The 18,191-nt window shown below is 49.8% G+C and overlaps 1 protein-coding gene, 1 long non-coding RNA gene and 8 other non-coding genes across 12 annotated transcripts; 6 read left to right on the top strand and 4 right to left on the bottom strand.

The window, feature by feature from the left end:
* Nucleotides 1-876: 876 nt before the first annotated feature.
* On the top strand, nt 877-949 carry TRNAK-UUU (transfer RNA lysine (anticodon UUU)). The gene has a single exon. It is a non-coding gene; the product is annotated as a tRNA-Lys (tRNA).
* Nucleotides 950-1,529: 580 nt separating this feature from the next.
* On the top strand, nt 1,530-1,601 carry TRNAQ-CUG (transfer RNA glutamine (anticodon CUG)). Its single transcript has one exon. It is a non-coding gene; the product is annotated as a tRNA-Gln (tRNA).
* A 432-nt stretch (nt 1,602-2,033) lies between these two features.
* Nucleotides 2,034-2,115, bottom strand: TRNAL-UAG (transfer RNA leucine (anticodon UAG)). Its single transcript has one exon. It is a non-coding gene; the product is annotated as a tRNA-Leu (tRNA).
* Nucleotides 2,116-2,631: 516 nt separating this feature from the next.
* Nucleotides 2,632-2,718, top strand: TRNAR-UCU (transfer RNA arginine (anticodon UCU)). Its single transcript is given in 2 exon segments — nt 2,632-2,668; nt 2,683-2,718. It is a non-coding gene; the product is annotated as a tRNA-Arg (tRNA).
* A 264-nt stretch (nt 2,719-2,982) lies between these two features.
* HES7 (hes family bHLH transcription factor 7) lies at nt 2,983-5,869 on the bottom strand. Of its 3 annotated transcripts, none has more exons than XM_086359051.1 (4): nt 5,715-5,869; nt 4,710-4,805; nt 4,051-4,138; nt 2,983-3,731 (listed from the first exon to the last, which is right to left on the bottom strand). In XM_086359051.1, exons 1-4 carry the CDS (start codon nt 5,754-5,756, stop codon nt 3,283-3,285), a joined length of 675 nt encoding a protein of 224 aa, XP_086215177.1. In that variant the 5' UTR covers nt 5,757-5,869; the 3' UTR covers nt 2,983-3,282. The 3 variants fall into 3 exon arrangements, with proteins under 3 accessions (XP_086215177.1, XP_086215178.1, XP_086215179.1); XM_086359052.1 differs by having other exon boundaries at nt 2,983-3,713; XM_086359053.1 differs by having other exon boundaries at nt 3,263-3,708.
* Nucleotides 5,870-7,421: 1,552 nt separating this feature from the next.
* TRNAG-GCC (transfer RNA glycine (anticodon GCC)) lies at nt 7,422-7,492 on the top strand. Its single transcript has one exon. It is a non-coding gene; the product is annotated as a tRNA-Gly (tRNA).
* Nucleotides 7,493-9,094: 1,602 nt separating this feature from the next.
* On the top strand, nt 9,095-18,154 carry LOC147352094 (uncharacterized). Its single transcript, XR_015147922.1, has 2 exons — nt 9,095-9,305; nt 17,465-18,154. It is a non-coding gene; the product is annotated as an uncharacterized LOC147352094 (long non-coding RNA).
* On the top strand, nt 11,665-11,774 carry LOC147352097 (U6 spliceosomal RNA). The gene has a single exon (XR_015148535.1). It is a non-coding gene; the product is annotated as a U6 spliceosomal RNA (small nuclear RNA).
* On the bottom strand, nt 17,471-17,552 carry TRNAS-CGA (transfer RNA serine (anticodon CGA)). The gene has a single exon. It is a non-coding gene; the product is annotated as a tRNA-Ser (tRNA).
* On the bottom strand, nt 17,985-18,058 carry TRNAT-AGU (transfer RNA threonine (anticodon AGU)). The gene has a single exon. It is a non-coding gene; the product is annotated as a tRNA-Thr (tRNA).
* Nucleotides 18,155-18,191: the final 37 nt, after the last annotated feature.

Raw genomic sequence — 18,191 nt, 5'->3', positions numbered from 1 at the left:
TTCACCCAGATAGCTATCAGGAGCCCGGGTCCTACTGGGAAGGGAGGGACCAGATGCCAGAGGGAGACAGGCATTAGGTGACGCCTGCATGATTGGGACATTGATCTGTTCCTGGTCAGAAGCCAACTGATGCCCTGTCCGCCCACTCCTCAGCCTCCCGGAAAACCTTTCCTTCTCTCTCTCTGTCAGAACTGGGCACAGGGCACCCGCATTCCTAATTGTGAATCATCCATGTGAATCACTATACACAAGTGAGCCATAAATCACACGTGACTACAGCCACACGCGAGTCTAACATGCATCTCTACACATGGCATAGGGGTCATAAACAACCCTCCTGTCACCTCCTGAAGTTGGTACCCCCCTCACCCCCAACCCGGCCCTGTGTGTCCCGGATCTATGGCACGGCGGAACTCAGTGCCTCTCCCTTGGAATGTGGCCGATCTGGGGACCGAAGTCGTCTCCGGGAGCACAGCATCTGAAGGCTTCATGTGGCATCCTTTTCTCTCCGCGGCCCACCCTTGGCTTTGGGGCGGTAGGCAGGGTCGGCCCAGGTACGTGGGGTGCCTGGGACCTAGGTCATCGGACTGGGAACAAACTTCTCCCAGAGGGAAGCCCTCTGCGGAAGCGCCCCCGCGCGGCCGTGCCGATGCCGCACCCACCCAGCTTCGGCGGCGCTTAGGCTCTAGCGTCCTAACACTTGCTGTGCTGAGGGGGATCCGATAAAAAGCAATCACCGGTCACTGGCTTCACCAGCTTTCTCTCGGTTTCTTCTGGAGTCCCTTGCATACACACATAACTACAGTCACTTCACTACGCGAATGAATTTCGTCAATACAAAACTCTTATAGAAAGTAGAACAAAGTCTGAGGGAGAGCCCGGATAGCTCAGTCGGTAGAGCATCAGACTTTTAATCTGAGGGTCCAGGGTTCAAGTCCCTGTTCGGGCGGTTACTTTTTCTCTACTGGTTGGTGCACGACAATCTTTGGATTTTTCAGTACCGTAAATATTTGTATTCCTTCGAACATAACAGAGGAAAAGAATAAGGCAAGTTTGTTAGATGGTGTTAAGAGGAAACGAAATTAAAGTACTTCAGGGTTTTATTCAGAAGGCAGAAGGAATGACAGTGGAGTGAGAGCAGAGATGTTTTAGAGCAGTACATACCCGAGCCATACGTGTGAATTTAATTTTACTAGGAGCCACACATCAAAAAGAGTACAAAGAAATAGGTGAAATTATTTTTTGAAATTAATTTTAGTAAAATTTTATTTAACCCAATATAGTCTCTTATCATGTAATCAATATTTTAAAATTATTAAATTTAAACTTTTTTCATACTATCGTTTAATTACGGTGTGTATTTATAATTAAAGCACATTTAGATTCATATTTCAGGTGCTTGAAAGTGGTATTCATCTTATCCGACAACTCCGTTTATTTTGCTTCATCTCCTGAGAATGGCAAAGTGGAAGCAGAGTAGGAAGTTTGATAATATATACATAGTCTCTGAAAAGAGGTGGAACGTCGTCGGTTCCATGGTGTAATGGTTAGCACTCTGGACTCTGAATCCAGCGATCCGAGTTCAAATCTCGGTGGAACCTTTATATTTTCTTTTCACTCAATACCAGTGTGTTCTATTGTATTATTTATGAGTTTTGTGTATGATATTCTCTTATGTTCTGAAAGGATCTGAAAGAAAATTAAGCTGGTTCTTACCTTTTGAGCTTTTCAGACTAGATAATTCGAGCCTCTACCACGCCTTTAGGAGAATTTACAGAGAGTCACTTCAATATATAGCAAATTGTTTTGAATATTATCTTATGACATGTCAAAGCGGAGATCGATAATGGAGATCCGAGATTTTTTTTTAGAAGTTTCCATTTTGTATTAATTTGGGGCTGGGATGCAGACTTAAGTTCTGTCTGGAATACAAATTGGTGAGACCGCTACCAGGAGTTTTCATAAAACTAAATAAATTATATTCTACAAAAAACTTCCCCAATGGTGCTTAAACCTACAGAAAAACTCTGGTCTGGCAGCGGTGGGATTCGAACCCACGCCTCCGAAGAGACTGGAGCCTAAATCCAGCGCCTTAGACCGCTCGGCCACGCTACCTGCGTGGGGGACAGCCGTCCTCACAGTCCTCCTAAGAGACTAGAAGGGAGGGGGAGGTGGGAGGTGTGGCTCTACGAATGATTGCCCTAAATTGGCTGCTTTTCTTCTGAGAATTATGGAGATTACTTCGGACAGCAGAGCAGCAGATGACAAAGCAGATAGACCAGAAAAAACAAAGGTACACAGAAATTAACAACAAAACAAGTTTATTCTTAGAGATGGGGCCACATCCGGGAGTGGGGTGCGCCTGAACTAGAAGAATTCCCCAAACCTCCAGCGAGCTCCATACTCGCTCGTTGGCTCATATTCCGTCGCGCTGTTTCCTCCACCCTTGTGCACCCTCACTCCCACTTCGCTCACACGCTTTGCGCACGCTACCTCTTCCATGGAGGCCTCTGAGGTCCAAACCGCGCGCTCCTGCCACGCCCCGCCCAATTCCCTCACAACCCTCCCCCTCCCCCCGCCCTCTTCCCATTCTAGTACCCGTAAGCCGTCAGACGCTGGCGCCCACCAGGTGGCTCTGTGGCGCAATGGATAGCGCATTGGACTTCTAGTGACGAAAGAGCGATTCAAAGGTTGTGGGTTCGAATCCCACCAGAGTCGATTTTATTTTATTGTTTTTTTTCTCTTTTCCTCTTTATCCGGCTTTTTCTTAAAAGGCTCCCACCCTTCTCCCCCTACCCTTTCTCAGTGTTTTTCAGCTGGTTTTAGTTTCCACCTCAGCCTCCGCTCTGCTCTCTTCTTTACTTACCTGTCTGCCCCGGGGCTCGGGCCGAGGAGAGCAGGACTGGGGGCGGGAAACAGAAGGGGAGGGAAAGTGGGCGTGGACGCCGAGATAAAGGCAGGCCCCTGGCTCGGGGACACACGGGGATTTGATAACCACTTTATTCCATGCACTAGGGACTCGGGAAGGGACTGGGGCTGGGCTGGGGGCAGAGGGTACAATCCTAGACGCCGGGGGGTGGGGGGCAGGGAGAAGGGACAGGAACCAAGGAAATATATATTTATATAGATACTCTAATATAAACCACATCTCACCCGCGCGCGGCGCCCGCGCGCCCCGCCGCCCTCCCCAGCACCTCACCCGGACGCCCGGGTCCCTCTGCTGCCCTCGGGCTGGAGTCTCTACCCCTCCCCCCAGCCCCCGCCCCCACCCCCCCTCAAAGCTCAGGGCCAAGGTCTCCAGAAAGCGGGCGGCGGGGGCGGCGGGGCCTTGGGCGCCCCGTCTTGTCTGTGAGGCGGCGGCGGCGGCAGCAGTCCGGTGAGGGGGGCCGGCGCGCCGGAATCACCGGCTCGGGGGGAGCAGGGGGACGGGGACCGCGCGCAGCGCGGGCTGGGGGGGCCCTTGTGAACTGGGGGGCGCTGGTGGAGCGCGGGGCCGGGCGCTGGGGCGGCGGGGTCCAGCGGTAGGCGCGGCGCGGGGGGCCTGGGCTCTCCCGGTTCCGGCCGGGGCGGCTTGGGGCGCAGGTAACCGTGCAGCGCGGAGAAGAGCTGGGCGCGCGCGGCCGGGCTGGCGTCTTGCGCGAAGGCCGCCAAGCGGAGCAGGCACTCGCGGAATCCCGACAAGTAGCAGCTGGCGAGCGCCTCGGCGTCCTGGGCTGGGGATCGGGGAACCCCTGAAGGTGCGGCCGGCGGGAGGACCGGCGGGCCGGGCAGGGGGTCCCATCGGGGAAGAGGGAAGGGGCGGGGCGCAGAGATACCGAAGCCGGACAGGCGCAGAGACAGAGACAGGAAGCCACATGGACAGACAGAGGAAGAAAAGGAGGGAGACACAGAGACAGACACGCGCGGGTGTTATTATTAACCTCGCCTCGGAGCAGAGCCTGCCACTCCCCAAGCCCACCGTCCTCCGCAGGGTCCTCCCCGTCTACCCAGACCCGGGCCCCAGTGAAACCACCCGCTCCCTCCCTCCGCTGCCCCACCCCCGCGCTGTACCCGGGGGCTCCACCCGGCTTCGCTCCCTCAAGTAGCCCACGGCGAACTCCAGTATTTCTGCTTTCTCCAGCTTCGGGTTCCGGAGGTTCTACAGATGGGAGGGGAGGGCGCAGAGACAGAAAGGGGTGGGGAGAGAGGGGGAAAGTGGCAGGGGGAAGAAGGGAGGGGGATGCGGGAGCTGGGGGTGCCCCCGGATCGCGTTTGCGCGCGGACCGCAGAGTGCGCTACGGAACACCGAGTGGAGATGACCAAGAACGGTCCTGGCCCACCCTGAGACGAAACTGTCCAAACCGAGGGGATGAAACCAACCCATAGTGCGAGGAAGGGATTTGAACAGCAAACCTAGGGAGTGAAATTAACCACCCCGCTGCCTATCTTGGGGAGGGGTCGGAGGTAGGGGGGAGGAAGGAGAACTTACAGACCCAAAGATTGAAACTGACTGACCCTGGGAGTGAAATTTAGAGCCGGGTATTGAAACTTACAGACCCTAGGGGTAGCGATGAAGATCGCGTTCTGAGAACGGGAAAGGGGGCTGGGCTGGAATTCCAAGGTCCCTTGGGGCCAGGGTCTCCAAAGCAGCAAATGTCCCTACCCAAGTGGGAAGCCCTGGGACTCGAGGACGGAATGTTTAGGGTCCAGGTGATGGCAGAAGAACTGACCTGGTCCCGGGTCCGCTCCAGCAGCAGCAGCCTCAGTTCTTCCAGGCTGCGGTTGATGCGGTCCCGGCGCCGCTTCTCCACGAGCGGCTTCAGCATCTGCGACCAGCAGGAAAGGGAGAGCGGGGCCGACCCGACCGAGACTCAGCGCGGCCGCGGGGGCGTCGGGATCCCGCCGCTGGGATAGGCCGGCCTCCACCCCTTCCCCAAGACCCCAGAGAGCCTAGGGCCATGCCCATTCGATCCCTCTCCAATCCCCCTCCCAACGCCCCTGGAGTGAATTTCTGTAGCTCGCCTCCTCTCTCTCCCGGGTCTTCTGCTTTCTCCTCTCTCACTCTTGTCCTCCCTCCTCCCCTCTCTGTGTCTTTCTTCCTCCTCCTCCTCCTTTCTCTCTACGTCTCCGTCTCGTGCAGTCTTTCTCTGTCTCAGTGGAGAACTTTGGGGGCCCTCTTTGCGCCCAGACGCGTGGGCCGCAAGGTGCCGGGCTGAGCTGGCGGCCCTGAGTGTAGAAAGGGAGACACCCAGCGCGCCCGCGCCTCCTCCCCTCCCTCTAACCCGTGTGTGCGGTCACCCTTCTCCACTGGTTCTGAAGTCTTCCACCCGGGCTCGGGCCTCTGGAACCTTCTCTTACAAGGCTGCATTGGGCCAGCGCCCTCTCACAGCCCGCGTGGAGCAAGTGCCCATCCTCTCCGATTTTTGTTTCCACCCTCCTCCCTTAGCTCTGTGCTCCTCCTGCTTATTTTACTCAAATTCTGCCGCCGCCCTCCCCAAGCCCTCGAAGGCACAAGGTGTCAACTGCCATCACCCACACCCAGACCTCTGCCTCTACCGCCCACCCAGTTACAGCTCTGACGCTGCCCCTTCTCCATAGTTTGCAGCTTCCTCCCCAGCCCCTGGCTCCTCGGGTCCCCCCTTCCAGCCCCGCGTCTCCAGCCTCTTCCCTGACCCTCAGGGACCCTGTCCCCTCCTCAGTCCAGGACCTCTGCTCCCTCCCCGCCCTCCTCTCACCTTGGGGCCGTCCCTATTCTCGGCTCGATCCCGGGTGACCATCGCTCCTCCGGACCCTAGTGTGGACCGAGTCTCCGCTCTCCTTGAGCCTTATATCCCTCAGGCTCTGAGTAGGGGGGAGGTTAGGACCCGGGCCCGCCCCTTCAGGATCCCACAGGACTCGACCCTGGGCACGAGGCTCCCGGAAAGGGGAGGGGCACAAGGGAGAGGGTGAAAGGTGGAAATGGCCTGGGAGTGTGGGAAATGAGGGGCCGGTGCGGGACCGGCTGGTTTAAGGACCATAAGGCTGTATAATGAGGCGGGAACCTAGCTGAAGGGAAGTTATTAGAGGAAGAGGGAGTTGGAGTAATTTGGGGACAGAACTCAGGGAATTCAGAGTTCCCCCACCCCGCACCCGTTCACTATTTCAGTTTTCTTGGGAGCTCACTGTACCCCCACTAACACTGAAATAAAAAGTTAGCACCCCTCAGCCCCTAAGCTGGATCCTATACACCTTTCCCCCAAAGTCACCTCCTACTTGGGAGAGAGTCACCTGAGTGTGCTGGCTGGATCTAATTCACCAGGGACTTTGTCTGGAGGTGGAAGAAGCTCTGTGCGATCTAAGTCAATCATATTCAGTTCCCCCAACATCTATGCACTCATTGTGACCACTGGGCACCTGTCTAGGCTGGTCTAGGCTACCCTTCATGCTGAGATATAGGCTGGAGGCCTGGTTTATTCCTGCAAGTTTCAGTGGGAAAGAGGATGTGTTATCAAGTAGTTATTTTAGAAGGACGGTGAAGTAGGTGCTCAGGAAAAGGGTCATCATCATGAGGGATGGCTAGACTGGGGCAGGGGGAAACCTCATGGAAGAGGTAGGGAGGCTTTGAAGCACCGGTGGAGAGCTCTTTCCAGTTAGAAGTATTTGATTAAAAACTAATCATAGGAGATTCAGGCCCAGGGTGCCAGGTCATCACCTGACATAAGTGTGCTCCGGGGTTCTTCGCTCCTCCGGACCTCTCGTGATTATAGGGGAGCAAAGAGCAGGCAGTTTTCTTTAAAAGATAAAAAATGGAACAAAAAAAAGGGATCAACACCCACCTCAAACCAAGAGCATGACACAATGCGGAATGATGCCTGAGAAGGTAAAATCAGAGATTTAACGGGACGGCAAGAATACCAGGGACGGACACAAAACAGGGTTGCAGACTGAGTCAGAAGACAGCTTCGTACTCAGAGACGGATGGGGCTCCTCCGAGCCCTCCCAGCTCCCGTCCACAACTTGGTTTTTTCACGGAGCCTGCCTTGGCAAAGTCCGAGCTAGAGGAGCGCAGACCTTGGGGAGGGCGCTCCCATTTGCAGTCAGGAAGCCCAGCACATGCCACCTCCCGCTACCTGAGCCAAATGGGAGCGCAGATGTATGGCCTCAGCAGCCCCCGCTGCCCCCCTCCTTGGGAACCTGGGCTCGGGTTGAGTTTTTGTCACCTGCACGCGAGGCTCGGGGCCCCGGGCAGTTCGCACCCGGGTGTGGGGCCGCCCCTGGCCATATGGGGCGACTTTATGGCCGGGTGACCGGATCCAGGCGGAAGGAAGGATGGCTCGGGGCTCCACCCACGTCTACTATTGGGACTGTTCCTCTGCCTTGCCCCTGACTAGAAAGCTACTTGGAGATGGTCACCACGATGCTCTACAAGATAAGGTAGATCCAGGAGATTTCAGGGCACGCTTGCATTGGTGGTTCAGTGGTAGAATTCTCGCCTGCCACGCGGGAGGCCCGGGTTCGATTCCCGGCCAATGCATCGGTGGTTTGTTTTTTTTTTTTCCCCCAATGCATCGGTTTTTTTTTTTTTTTTTTTTCCCTTTCCCCCCAAAGATGTCTGTATTTCTTGCTTAAGATTTTACTTTTTTACTCTGTGTCAAAGTATGAGGCTTTGGGTCGAGACCCTGATTCCGAACGTCCTCACACTTCCATCCTCCCAGCCTGGGATGGCTGTCCACACCCCTCCTTCTCCCCCCCCTTTCCGCCCGCACCTCCGCAGGCGTGACCCTGAGAAAGGACCGCGCGCTGGGATCCCTGCCCCGGGGGTCCTTTCAGCCCTCCGCGAGGGAGGCGCGAGGTCGTCCCTGCTCTCAAGCTCTAAGACTCTGGCTTTTCTTTCCTTTTCTCTTCCTCGCTCTTTCTCTTATTTTCTGTCCTCTGGAACCCGGTTTATTTTTCTAAGTCCACGGTCACGGCCTTTTCTTGTCCCGCCGTCTTTCAGCGTCTTTGTCTCCGTCTTTTTCACATTATTTCCTGGTCTCCTGACTTCTGCGCTGGGTCTCTCTGGGTCTTGCGTGGTCTCTGCAAGTCTGGCTCCGGGTCTCCCAGGTCTCTGGGATGGTCCCTGCAGTACTCCGTGGCTGCTCGGCCCTCTGCGCTCCCACGCTCCGGCCATCCCCTGGGAAGCTCGCTCACACCTCCAGGTTCCTGCCACTCCCCGCCCGCCCCTTCCCAGCCGCTTTGATCCCGCACGCGTCGGGTCAGCAGGTGGCCTGGCTCCCGCCGACTGCCGCGGCCACTTGTGAGTGAGGGCAGGGGGCCGGGTCCCTCGGGCTCCTGACTCCTGTCTCCTTCAACTTCATCTGGGCTAGGCTCGAAGTCTTTCTTTTCCGCTTCTGGATTGTGTGAGCGACTGGGAATGCTCTCTTCTCAATTCTAAGCCATAACAGTGGCCCCTAGAAGGAAACTCTACAACAGTCTGAGTATTTGTATGTCTATGTGAGCAGCCCCTGTACTCAATTACGAAGCCTCTATTCCTGGAGGGCCTCTTGTGCACCAAGTGTTGTTAGGCATTGAGGGTACCTTGCAACTGGACTCTCCTGCTACTTACATTATGGTGGGGGTAGGGGAGACAGAAAATGACTAAGAAAACAGAAAGTAATATAAGATGGCTATGAGGGTGGGGGAGGGGCAGCCAGTCATGGCTATGACTTGAGAGTACAGGGCTAGTTTACTCTGGTGATCATCTAATAGGGAAACTTTTGTATTCTGTGACAACTTAATCACTAAAGGGATGTTGCCTATAAGCTTAAGTTACACATAATGGCCCATCTTTGGGAGCCCTGCCTCCCAGGTAATGAGCATTAAGTTAAAACACCTTTGTTTAGCTCCCAGGAAACATCCTGACCTGGCCTGCCTGTCAGCGCCTGCAGGAAGAAATTCACACAGTTCTGACCAGAACCAATAAATGTTTAACTTTATTTCTTCCCTTTTTTGGTATACAAGAAGCCTGAATTCTAACTCAGGCCAGATGGTTCTTTGAAACAGGAGTCCACCACCATCTCCTTGGTCTGCTGGCTCTCCAAGCAAAGTAGTTATTCCTCGCCCCCTAACAACTGTCTCTCATTTTCTCGGCTTGTAGCTACAACAAGCAGTGGGAGCTTGACTTGGTAAGCCAGTAAAGAACCTTGCTGATCATGGCCACCTGGGCCTGGTTGGGGAATCCTCCAGTAAGCTGCCAGGACCGCTTGTCCGGAGGATCTGCCCTTCAGAATTCCCTGGAATGGCATGGAGTGCCGTAGCGCTTGACAGCTGGATGGACATTTGAGAGCTAGCAGGCTCCATACTGTTGGGTAAGTCACTCTGGTGTCTACAGCCATAAACCTTATTTCCTCTTTCTTTGGGACTTTTTCTCTGCAATACGCCAATTTGTTTTGTATTTGAGTAAGTACCTTATTGGAGAGAGGCAAGTGTTGTTGAACTTTTACCTGGTTTGTGAACTGGTTCCTTAGTTTCTTTTTGTGTGCCATTTGTGGGGGTTTTTTGTCTTGTATTTCTGTATTTTGAAATGGGAGAAGGGACTTCTTCTTGGTAGTCCAATGGTTAAGAATCTGCCTTGCAATTCAGGGGACACGGGTTTGATCCCCCCGGTTAGGACGACTTAGCAGCAGCAGCAGGGAGCTAGGACCCTACATGCCTTGGAGCAACTAAGCCCACTGGTGCACCACAACCACTGAAGCCGGTATGCTGCAATGAGTCTTAGTTGCAGTCAAAGGAATAAAATAAACAATTGTAAAACATAAAAATAAACGGGGAATGTTTCAGCTATCTCTAAAGAAAGTTCTCTGATGTACATTGTGGATAAATGATCTGATTACAGCAGAGAACTGAGAACTCATGAGTGTGAAGAATATATTTTACTGAAGCAATGCGTGGCCACAGTACCTGTTAGGATCTCTAAAAGGGGTTTAGGCACAGTTATCCTGGGCCCCTGTGCACCGAGTACTGCTACCCTTGCTGTGCTAATTGTGTTATTTGCAGTCTGCTGTGTCATTGGTATATGTAAAACCCCAAGACCGAACTTGAGGCTCTGTTTAGGGTTTTCTGTTGTCCTTTGGGTTTTACATTTCATTTTGTTTGGTACTGTTTCTCCATTTACAACCAAATTAATTTTGTGATATTTAAAGCTTTTTACTGATATCAAATGGAAGAAAATAACAACGGGCGGGGGGTGGGGGGGGAGGTGGCGAATCTGTAGAACATTCCCAGAGAGAAGAGAAAGATTCCACAGGGTTCCTAAAATCAGCAGCAGCAAGGAGTGTTCTTGCCTGGAGAATCCCACTGATGGGGGAGCCTGGTGGGCTGCCGTCTATGGGATCGCACAGAGTCGGACACGACTGAAGCGACGCAGCAGCAGCAGCAGCAGTAGCAGCAGCAAAGCAACGAGTCATCCTTTGGATAGTTAGAAATGATCAATTGCTATTTATGGTTTTATGGTGGCTATTCTGGGAAGAAGTAGGGAAGAATGATGAAATCCTTTATGTGTAAGCATTTGTGCTATTACATCAGGGAAAATAAGAAAAGGAAGGGAATGAGAGTGAGAATATGTTGTTTCAAACCTTATCTCCTAAAGCCAAGCAAGCTGTCTTAGAAATCCACTCCTTTTACCACCTTCTGTTCCTGCTACTGCTGCTAAGTCGCTTCAGTCGTGCCCGACTCTGTGCGACCCCATAGACGGCAGCCCACCAGGCTCCCCCGTCAGTGGGATTCTCCAGGCAAGAACACTGGAGTGGGGTGCCAATTCTTTCTCCAATGCATGAAAGTGAAAAGGGAAAGTGAAGTCGCTCAGTCGTGTCCGACTCTTATCGACCCCATGGACTGCAGCCTACCAGGCTCTTCCATCCATGGGATTTTCCAAGCAAGAGTACTGGAGTGGGGTGCCATTGCCTTCTCCGCCTTCTGTTCCTACCTAGCCCCAATTCCTGACTGGGGCTCAGGACTTCCCCTCCTCATAGGGATCAATTAGGAAATCCTGTGTCTGCAACCCACTCCAGTATTCTTGCCTGGAGAATCGAATGGACAGAGGAGCCTGGCAGGCTGCAGTCCATAAGATCACACAGAGTCAGACAACTGAAGTGACCTAGGATGCACACAGGTATGTGTTAGTTTCTGGGGCACAGGGACTTGGTCTGGTAATATAAGACCCAACAGGGCACCCAGTTTGGGCCAGAAGCCACCCCTGGGGCAGGACGATTTCTCTTAGGTTATCTCATAGCAGGTCTGCAAATGACCAGCTGGCCGGGCTTCTCAGACTTGTTTAATTGGAAAGATGGAAACCCTCCTTCATAGGGAGGATTTGCTATTACTGAAGCACACTTGACCCCTGAACCAAACTGGAACCCCAGTGAGAGGAGAAGGGCCTTATGAGAGCACCACTTACTAGTGCATCTAGACAGGGCCTTGCAAAGGAAAACCAAAGAAAAGTGTCTGAACAAAATTCAAGAAATTCAGCAAAACAAATGAAAGCCTTTCTGAATTTTTGGAAAGGATTTATCAGGCTTACAAACATAATAATATGCAGATCCCGAGGCCCCTGAAATATTAGAATGGTAAAGTGCCTCGGATATTAGGAGAAAGTTGCAGAGATGAACTGGGGCATGAAATGAACCCTTCTCAATTGATAGATGTTTCTTTTACACTGTTTAACAAGGAGTGCATGCTTCGGCAGCACATATACTAAAATTAGAATGATATAGATAATATTAGCATGGCCCCTGTGCAAAAGGATGACAGGCAAATTCAATGAATTTTTTTTACTATACTTCAATAATTTTTTTTATTTTTTAAGAAAAGAATAAACTGGGACTTCCCTGGTGGTCCAGTGGCTAAGATTCCTCATTCCCAGTGCAGGCAACCCGGGTTCAATCCATAGTCAGGGAACTAGATCCCACAAGCTACAACTAAAGATCGCTTGTGCCACAACTAAGACCTAGTACAGCCAAATAAACAAATTTTTTTTAAAAAAGAATGAATCTAATGAAGCAACCGACAAACAACTAATCTCAAAAATATACAAGCAACTCCTACAGCTCAACTCCAGAAAAATAAACGACCCAATCAAAAAATGGGCCAAAGAACTAAATAGACATTTCTCCAAAGAAGACATACAGATGGCTAACAAACACATGAAAAGATGCTCAACATCACTCATTATCAGAGAAATGCAAATCAAAACCACTATGAGGTACCATTTCACACCAGTCAGAATGGCTGCGATCCAAAAGTCTACAAATAATAAATGCTGGAGAGGGTGTGGAGAAAAGGGAACCCTCTTACACTGTTGGTGGGAATGCAAACTAGTACAGCCACTATGGAGAACAGTGTGGAGATTCCTTAAAAAACTGGAAATAGAACTGCCTTATGATCCAGCAATTCCACTTCTGGGCATACACACTGAGGAAACCAGAAGGGAAAGAGACACATGTACCCCAATGTTCATCGCAGCACTGTTTATAATAGCCAGGACATGGAAGCAACCTAGATGTCCATCAGCAGATGAATGGCTAAGAAAGCTGTAGTACATATACACAATGGAGTATTACTCAGCCATTAAAAAGAATACATTTGAATCAGTTCTAATGAGGTGGATGAAACTGGAGCCAATTATACAGAGTGAAGTAAGCCAGAAGGAAAAACATAAATACAGTATACTAACGCATATATATGGAATTTAGAAAGATGGTAACAATAACCCGGTGTACGAGACAGCAAAAGAGACACTGATGTATAGAACAGTCTTATGGACTCTGTGGGAGAGGGAGAGGGTGGGAAGATTTGGGAGAATGGCATTGAAACTTGTAAAATATCATGTAAGAAACGAGTTGCCAGTCCAGGTTCGATGCACGATACTGGATGCTTGGGGCTAGTGCACTGGGACGACCCAGAGGGATGGTATGGGGAGGGAGGAGGGAGGAGGGTTCAGGATGGGGAACACATGTATACCTGTGGCGGATTCATTTTGATATTTGGCAAAACTAATACAATTATGTAAAGTTTAAAAATAAAATTAGAAAAAAAAAAGAATGAATCAAGCAAGCTCATTGCTGGAGGGGAGAGTGCTGCAGCTCCTTTAAGGAGAAAAAAGGTATGAAATGTTCATTTTGGAGAATAGGAAAGCAAAGCTTCTAGGATAGAATAGGATTTCGAGGCAAGTTGCAAGTCCACTTGAGATGTGCCATCAAAAAATTACAGTTTCAAAGGTGAATTCACCATGAAGCCAATGAAATATACACTTTAGGCCCCCTCACTTAAACACACCTCTGTGAGGGTCCTAGCAACAGGCTCACATGACCATATGCTTCTATAAAATTGGCCAAAATAGATATTTTAACTGCAAATGGTAAAGACCACTGTCTGTTTTCACTCCCAACTTCCCCTCTGTCACGCAGTCCCCCTGTGTTGAAGTGGCTGTGGGCATTTGGGGATATGTAAATTGCTAATTCGGTTACTGTGGTTCCCAGTAACTTCCACACAAAGTTAGCCCAGCCATCCTGCTGTGGGAATGGCTTCCAAGGAAACTCCTGTCACCTGTGCCCACTCACTAGACTTCCTGCCTTGCAAGTGCAATGCCAGAGGGCACAGGTGACATGAATGATCCAGGGGCTCTTGTTAACTGTTAAGTACATGGGTGGTAGAGGAAAAATGAGATTTGAGATATACAAAGTCAGTAGCCAGTCTGTTGAGAGTATTAGAGGTGTAGGCAGGCAATTAGTTAATACCAGTAAGTTATTTTTTCTGGTCTTTGTTTCACTGTAAATATTACTTTTTGTACCTAGTTTAACATTTTTCTTTAAAAGCTCTCACCCCTGCCCCAAACAATCATATACACTTCAGGCTGGTTGTGAGACCAGTTGGACTAGTTGGGTGATTGTTCTCCAGCTATTCCTCCTGGAGGGCATTTCCAAGGGCATTTCCAGGGTCTAAGGGGATGGATTGGGGTCTGTGGATGACACACCTCCATGTCAGTGCAGGCCTGTGTGCATGTCCGTTTGTGGTTGTGTCTATGTATGAACATAGTGTGTGTATGAGTGTCTGGGCTTCCAGCCTCTTCCTGGGCGCCGGCTTAACACCGGGCAGCACTGGGGCTTGGGGGAGGGGAGCTCGTGTCCCACACGCGCTGGGGCCCTGAGGAGGAGGCGGGGAAGGAACGGAGACAGCACAGCTGGCCTAGTGTGGCGCTTCCCCTCCCCCGCTGTGACGTCTTCCCAGGCCTGGGATCCGAGGCGCAGCTCCTCCCTCTTTGTTCTTCAAAGAGCAGGCTGGCTTCCTGGGACCCCCTGGTTCCTGGGAAGGCGGAGGTGGGGGGGTGGGGGGGGTGGGGGGGTGGGGGGGGTGGGGGGGTGGGGGGGGGGTGGGGGGGTGGGGGGGGGGTGGGGGGGTGGGGGGGGTGGGGGGGGTGGGGGGGTGGGGGGGGTGGGGGGGTGGGGGGGGTGGGGGGGTGGGGGGGGTGGGGGGGGTGGGGCGGCGGGGCGGGTAGGGTGGGAGGCAGTTCCTGGAGGATTGAGACCTGGGGGTTGGGGGTGGGGAAGTAGGAGGCCCAGGCCCCTGGGCCAAGGGAAGAATCAGGATAGAAGACCTCTGTAGAGCCCCAAACAAAACAGGCAATAATCCCTGCCCTTCTGGGGCACAGTTTCTTGTGGGAAAAACAGTCAAAGGTACATTATACTAAATTTATCATTTGTCAGTTGGTGATAAGAGCTAAAGAGCAAAGTGAAGCAAGAAAGCGGAGTGGAGATTGGGAATTGTGACTTTAAGGCTAAGATCAGGGAAGGACTCACTGAGAAGGTGAAATATAAAGAGGTGAGGCCAAAAGTACCCACGTTGCTTTCCAGATACGAAAAAAAAAGGTTGCTTTTCAGATACAAAAAATAAAGAGGTGAGGCCACATGCTACAGGGCCACTGGAGGGAAGAGGATTCCAGTCAGATGCACAGGCTGACTAGGACAACCTGCCAGGCTTGTCAAAAGAACAGAGAGCAGCAGAAGGGGCAGAGTGGGGTTGTCTGGAGTGGAGGTAGCAGGAGTTGTAGGAGGTCAGATCAGAGCCACAAAGTGGGAGGCTGATTATGTAGAACCTTCTAGGCCATTGCAAGTGCTTTGTCATCTCAAAGTAATGTGAAGCCATTGGAGGACTTTTTCCCCCCTTTTTTGTTTTGTTTTTGGAAATTTTAATTTTTATATAATTTCAAACTTTCCGAAAAAATACAAAAATAGTACAAGGATTATACATCAACTATACTGCAATTAAAAAAAGTAGAATAATACAAGGAACCCCTGTGTATGCTTTTCCCAGGTCTACTAATTGTTTACATTTCTTACATTTGTTTAATTTGCTTTATAATTTCCCTCCAAATATAATATAGGTATAAAATATTTGTTTTCTGAATCCTTTGGGGGTAAATCAAAAACATCAAGTCCTTTTGCTTGTTGTTAGTATGTTTTCTGAAAAGGACATTCGTGGTATAATAGTACAGCTATCAATATCAGGATATTAAAATAAACATAATACTATTATTTAATGCCAGTCCATACTTAAATTTCCTCAAATGTTTCAGTGGTATCTTTTATAACCCCTTTTTCCCAATCCAGGATCCCACGTTGCATTTAGTTGTTATGGCTCTTCAGTTTCACTTAATCCAGAAAATTCTTGATCTTTAGTTTTTTAATATAATCCTGGAATTCTTTAAAAATTTTATTGAAGTATAATTGATCTACAATGTTGTTAATTTCTGCATCAAAGTGTCTGTTATACGTCTATGTATTTTTTCATATTCTTTTCCATTATCATTTATCACAGGATATTGAATGTAGTTCTGTATTGTTACGTAGGACCTTGCTGTTAATCCATCCTACATATAATAGTTTGCATCTACTAATCCCAAAGTTCCAATCCTTCCCTCCCCACTCCTCCTCCCCCTTGGCAACCAAGTCTGTTTTCTCTGTCTGTGAGTTTCTGTTTCGTAGGTATGTTCATTTGCACTGTATTTTAGATTCCATGTATAAGTGATATCATATGGTATTACTATTTGTCTTTCTCTTCCGGAACTACTACTTGACTTAGTATGATAACCAGTAGGCCCATTCATGCTACTGCAAGTGGCATTATTTCCTTGTTTTTGATGGCTGAGTAATATCCCATTGTATATGTACACATCTTCATTATCCATTCATCTGTTGATAGACATTTTTGTTGTTTCCATGTCCTGGCTATTACAAGTAGTGCTGCTATGAACATAAAGGAGCATGTATATTTTCAAATTATAGTTTTCTCCAGATAAATGCCCAGGATAGGGATTGTAGGATCATGTGATAACTTTATTTTTAGTTTTTAAAGGAAACTATACTCTTCTCCATACTGGCTGTACCAATTGACATTTCCACTAGCAGTGTAGGAAGGTTACTTTTTCTTCACACTCCCTTCAGCATTTATTATTTGTCGACATTTTGTTGATGGCCATGTTGACCAGAGTGAGGAGATGCCTCATTATCATTTTGATTTGAATGTCTAATAATTTGTGATATTGAGCATTTTTTCATGTGCCTGTTGGCCATCTGTATGTCTTCTCTGGAGAAATGCCTGTTTAGATCTTCTACCCATGTTTTGCTTTTTTTTCCTAAATACTGAACTATATGAGCTATTTGTATATTTTGGAAATCAGTCCCTTGTTGGTTGCATCCTTTGCAGATATTTGTCCTGTTCTGTAGGCTGTCTTTTTGTTTATGGTTTCTTGTGCTGTGCAAAAGCTTTTAATTAGGTCCTATTTGTTTGCTTTTGTTTTTATTTCCATTACTCTACGAGACGAATCCAAAAAGATAGTGCTGCAATTTATGTCAAAGAGTGTTCTGCCTATGTTTTCCTCTAGGAGTCTTAGAGTCTCTGTTCTTACATTTAGGTCTTTAATCTATTTTATTTTTGTAGATGGTGTTAGAGAATGTTCTAATTTCATTAATCTACATGTAGCTGTCCAGTTTTCCCAGCACTGCTTATTGAAGAGACTGTCTTTTTTTTACATTGTGTATTCTTGCCTCTTTTTCTTGTAGATTAATTGACATAGGTGGGTGGGTTTATTTCTGGGCTTTCTATCCTGTTCCATTGATCTGTTGGTTTTTGTGCCAGTACCATATTGTTTTAATTATCGAATGCCTTTTTAGCACAGTGACATGGGAAGTAAAGCAGAAGGAGGATGATGGGATTCCTGAAAAGAGTCGGAGGGTGAATGGATAAGGAAATGTGATATGCTTGCTAGTAGCACTGAGAAACCACGTGAGTTTGGAGTTACGAATTCAAATTGGCAGTTAACAGGTTTTTGCAGGACAGAACCTTTGGGGAAGAAGCAGGAGTCTGAGGCCCGCAAGAGAGCGCTCTCAGGCAGATCCTGGAATTCCCTAGAGGCTCAGAATAAAAGTGCAATCAGCACTAGAAAAATAAATTGCTTCCTTCCTGTCCCCAAAAGTACTGACGCTGTGAGCAGGATTCGAACCTGCGCGGGGAGACCCCATTGGATTTCGAGTCCAACGCCTTAACCACTCGGCCATCACAGCCGCGTGCGGCCCTGGGCCTGCGCAACTATAGCTGCCTATCAACACGCCCGTCTCCAGCGAGTACCGCCCTGCTTGGTTGATATGTCAGTGCGCATGCGCCTGTGAGGCAACCGAAGAGGCAGCTTTCCGGTCCTTCCTCCCTACCCCAAGACACCACGCAAAACGGCCCCAAATCTGAGTCAACATTCTCATATCCTTGTAGGCAGACAAAGGGAGGCCGTTAAACCATGGTTCATGAAAGCTGGAGTTGGCCTCCAAATTTGCACTAAAAGTGCACAGGGATGGAAACTCAAATGGCGAGGAACTGGCTAGATAAGAATAATCTTTGGTGAACTGCAGTAGAGACGGCGAGGGTGGGGGAGGGGAGAGTCCCCTTGGGAGTCTGGAAACGTGTTGCTTTCGCAGCAATAATATACTACACTCAACTACCCCAGGCACCGCTGGGATTCGAACCCAGGATCTCCTGTTTACTAGACAGGCGCTTTAACCAGCTAAGCCACGGCGCCGGTGAGGAGTTAGTTGCTTCTAGATATAGATCAGCTGTTCATGAGGGGGACACTAAACGCGAAGTAACCGGAATAAAGGTTGCCATCGATTTCCAATCACTTCTCCTTTCCAAGGGTCCCCCCTTTCCAAGTT

Source organism: Bos grunniens, chromosome 19 (genome assembly GCF_055505025.1).
Source record: "Bos grunniens cultivar Pamir isolate PY7600 chromosome 19, Bosgru_T2T1.0, whole genome shotgun sequence".
Lineage (NCBI taxonomy): Eukaryota > Metazoa > Chordata > Mammalia > Artiodactyla > Bovidae > Bos > Bos grunniens.
Note: the sequence above shows the minus strand (reverse complement) of the source record. Positions and strands in the feature narration are given on the sequence as shown.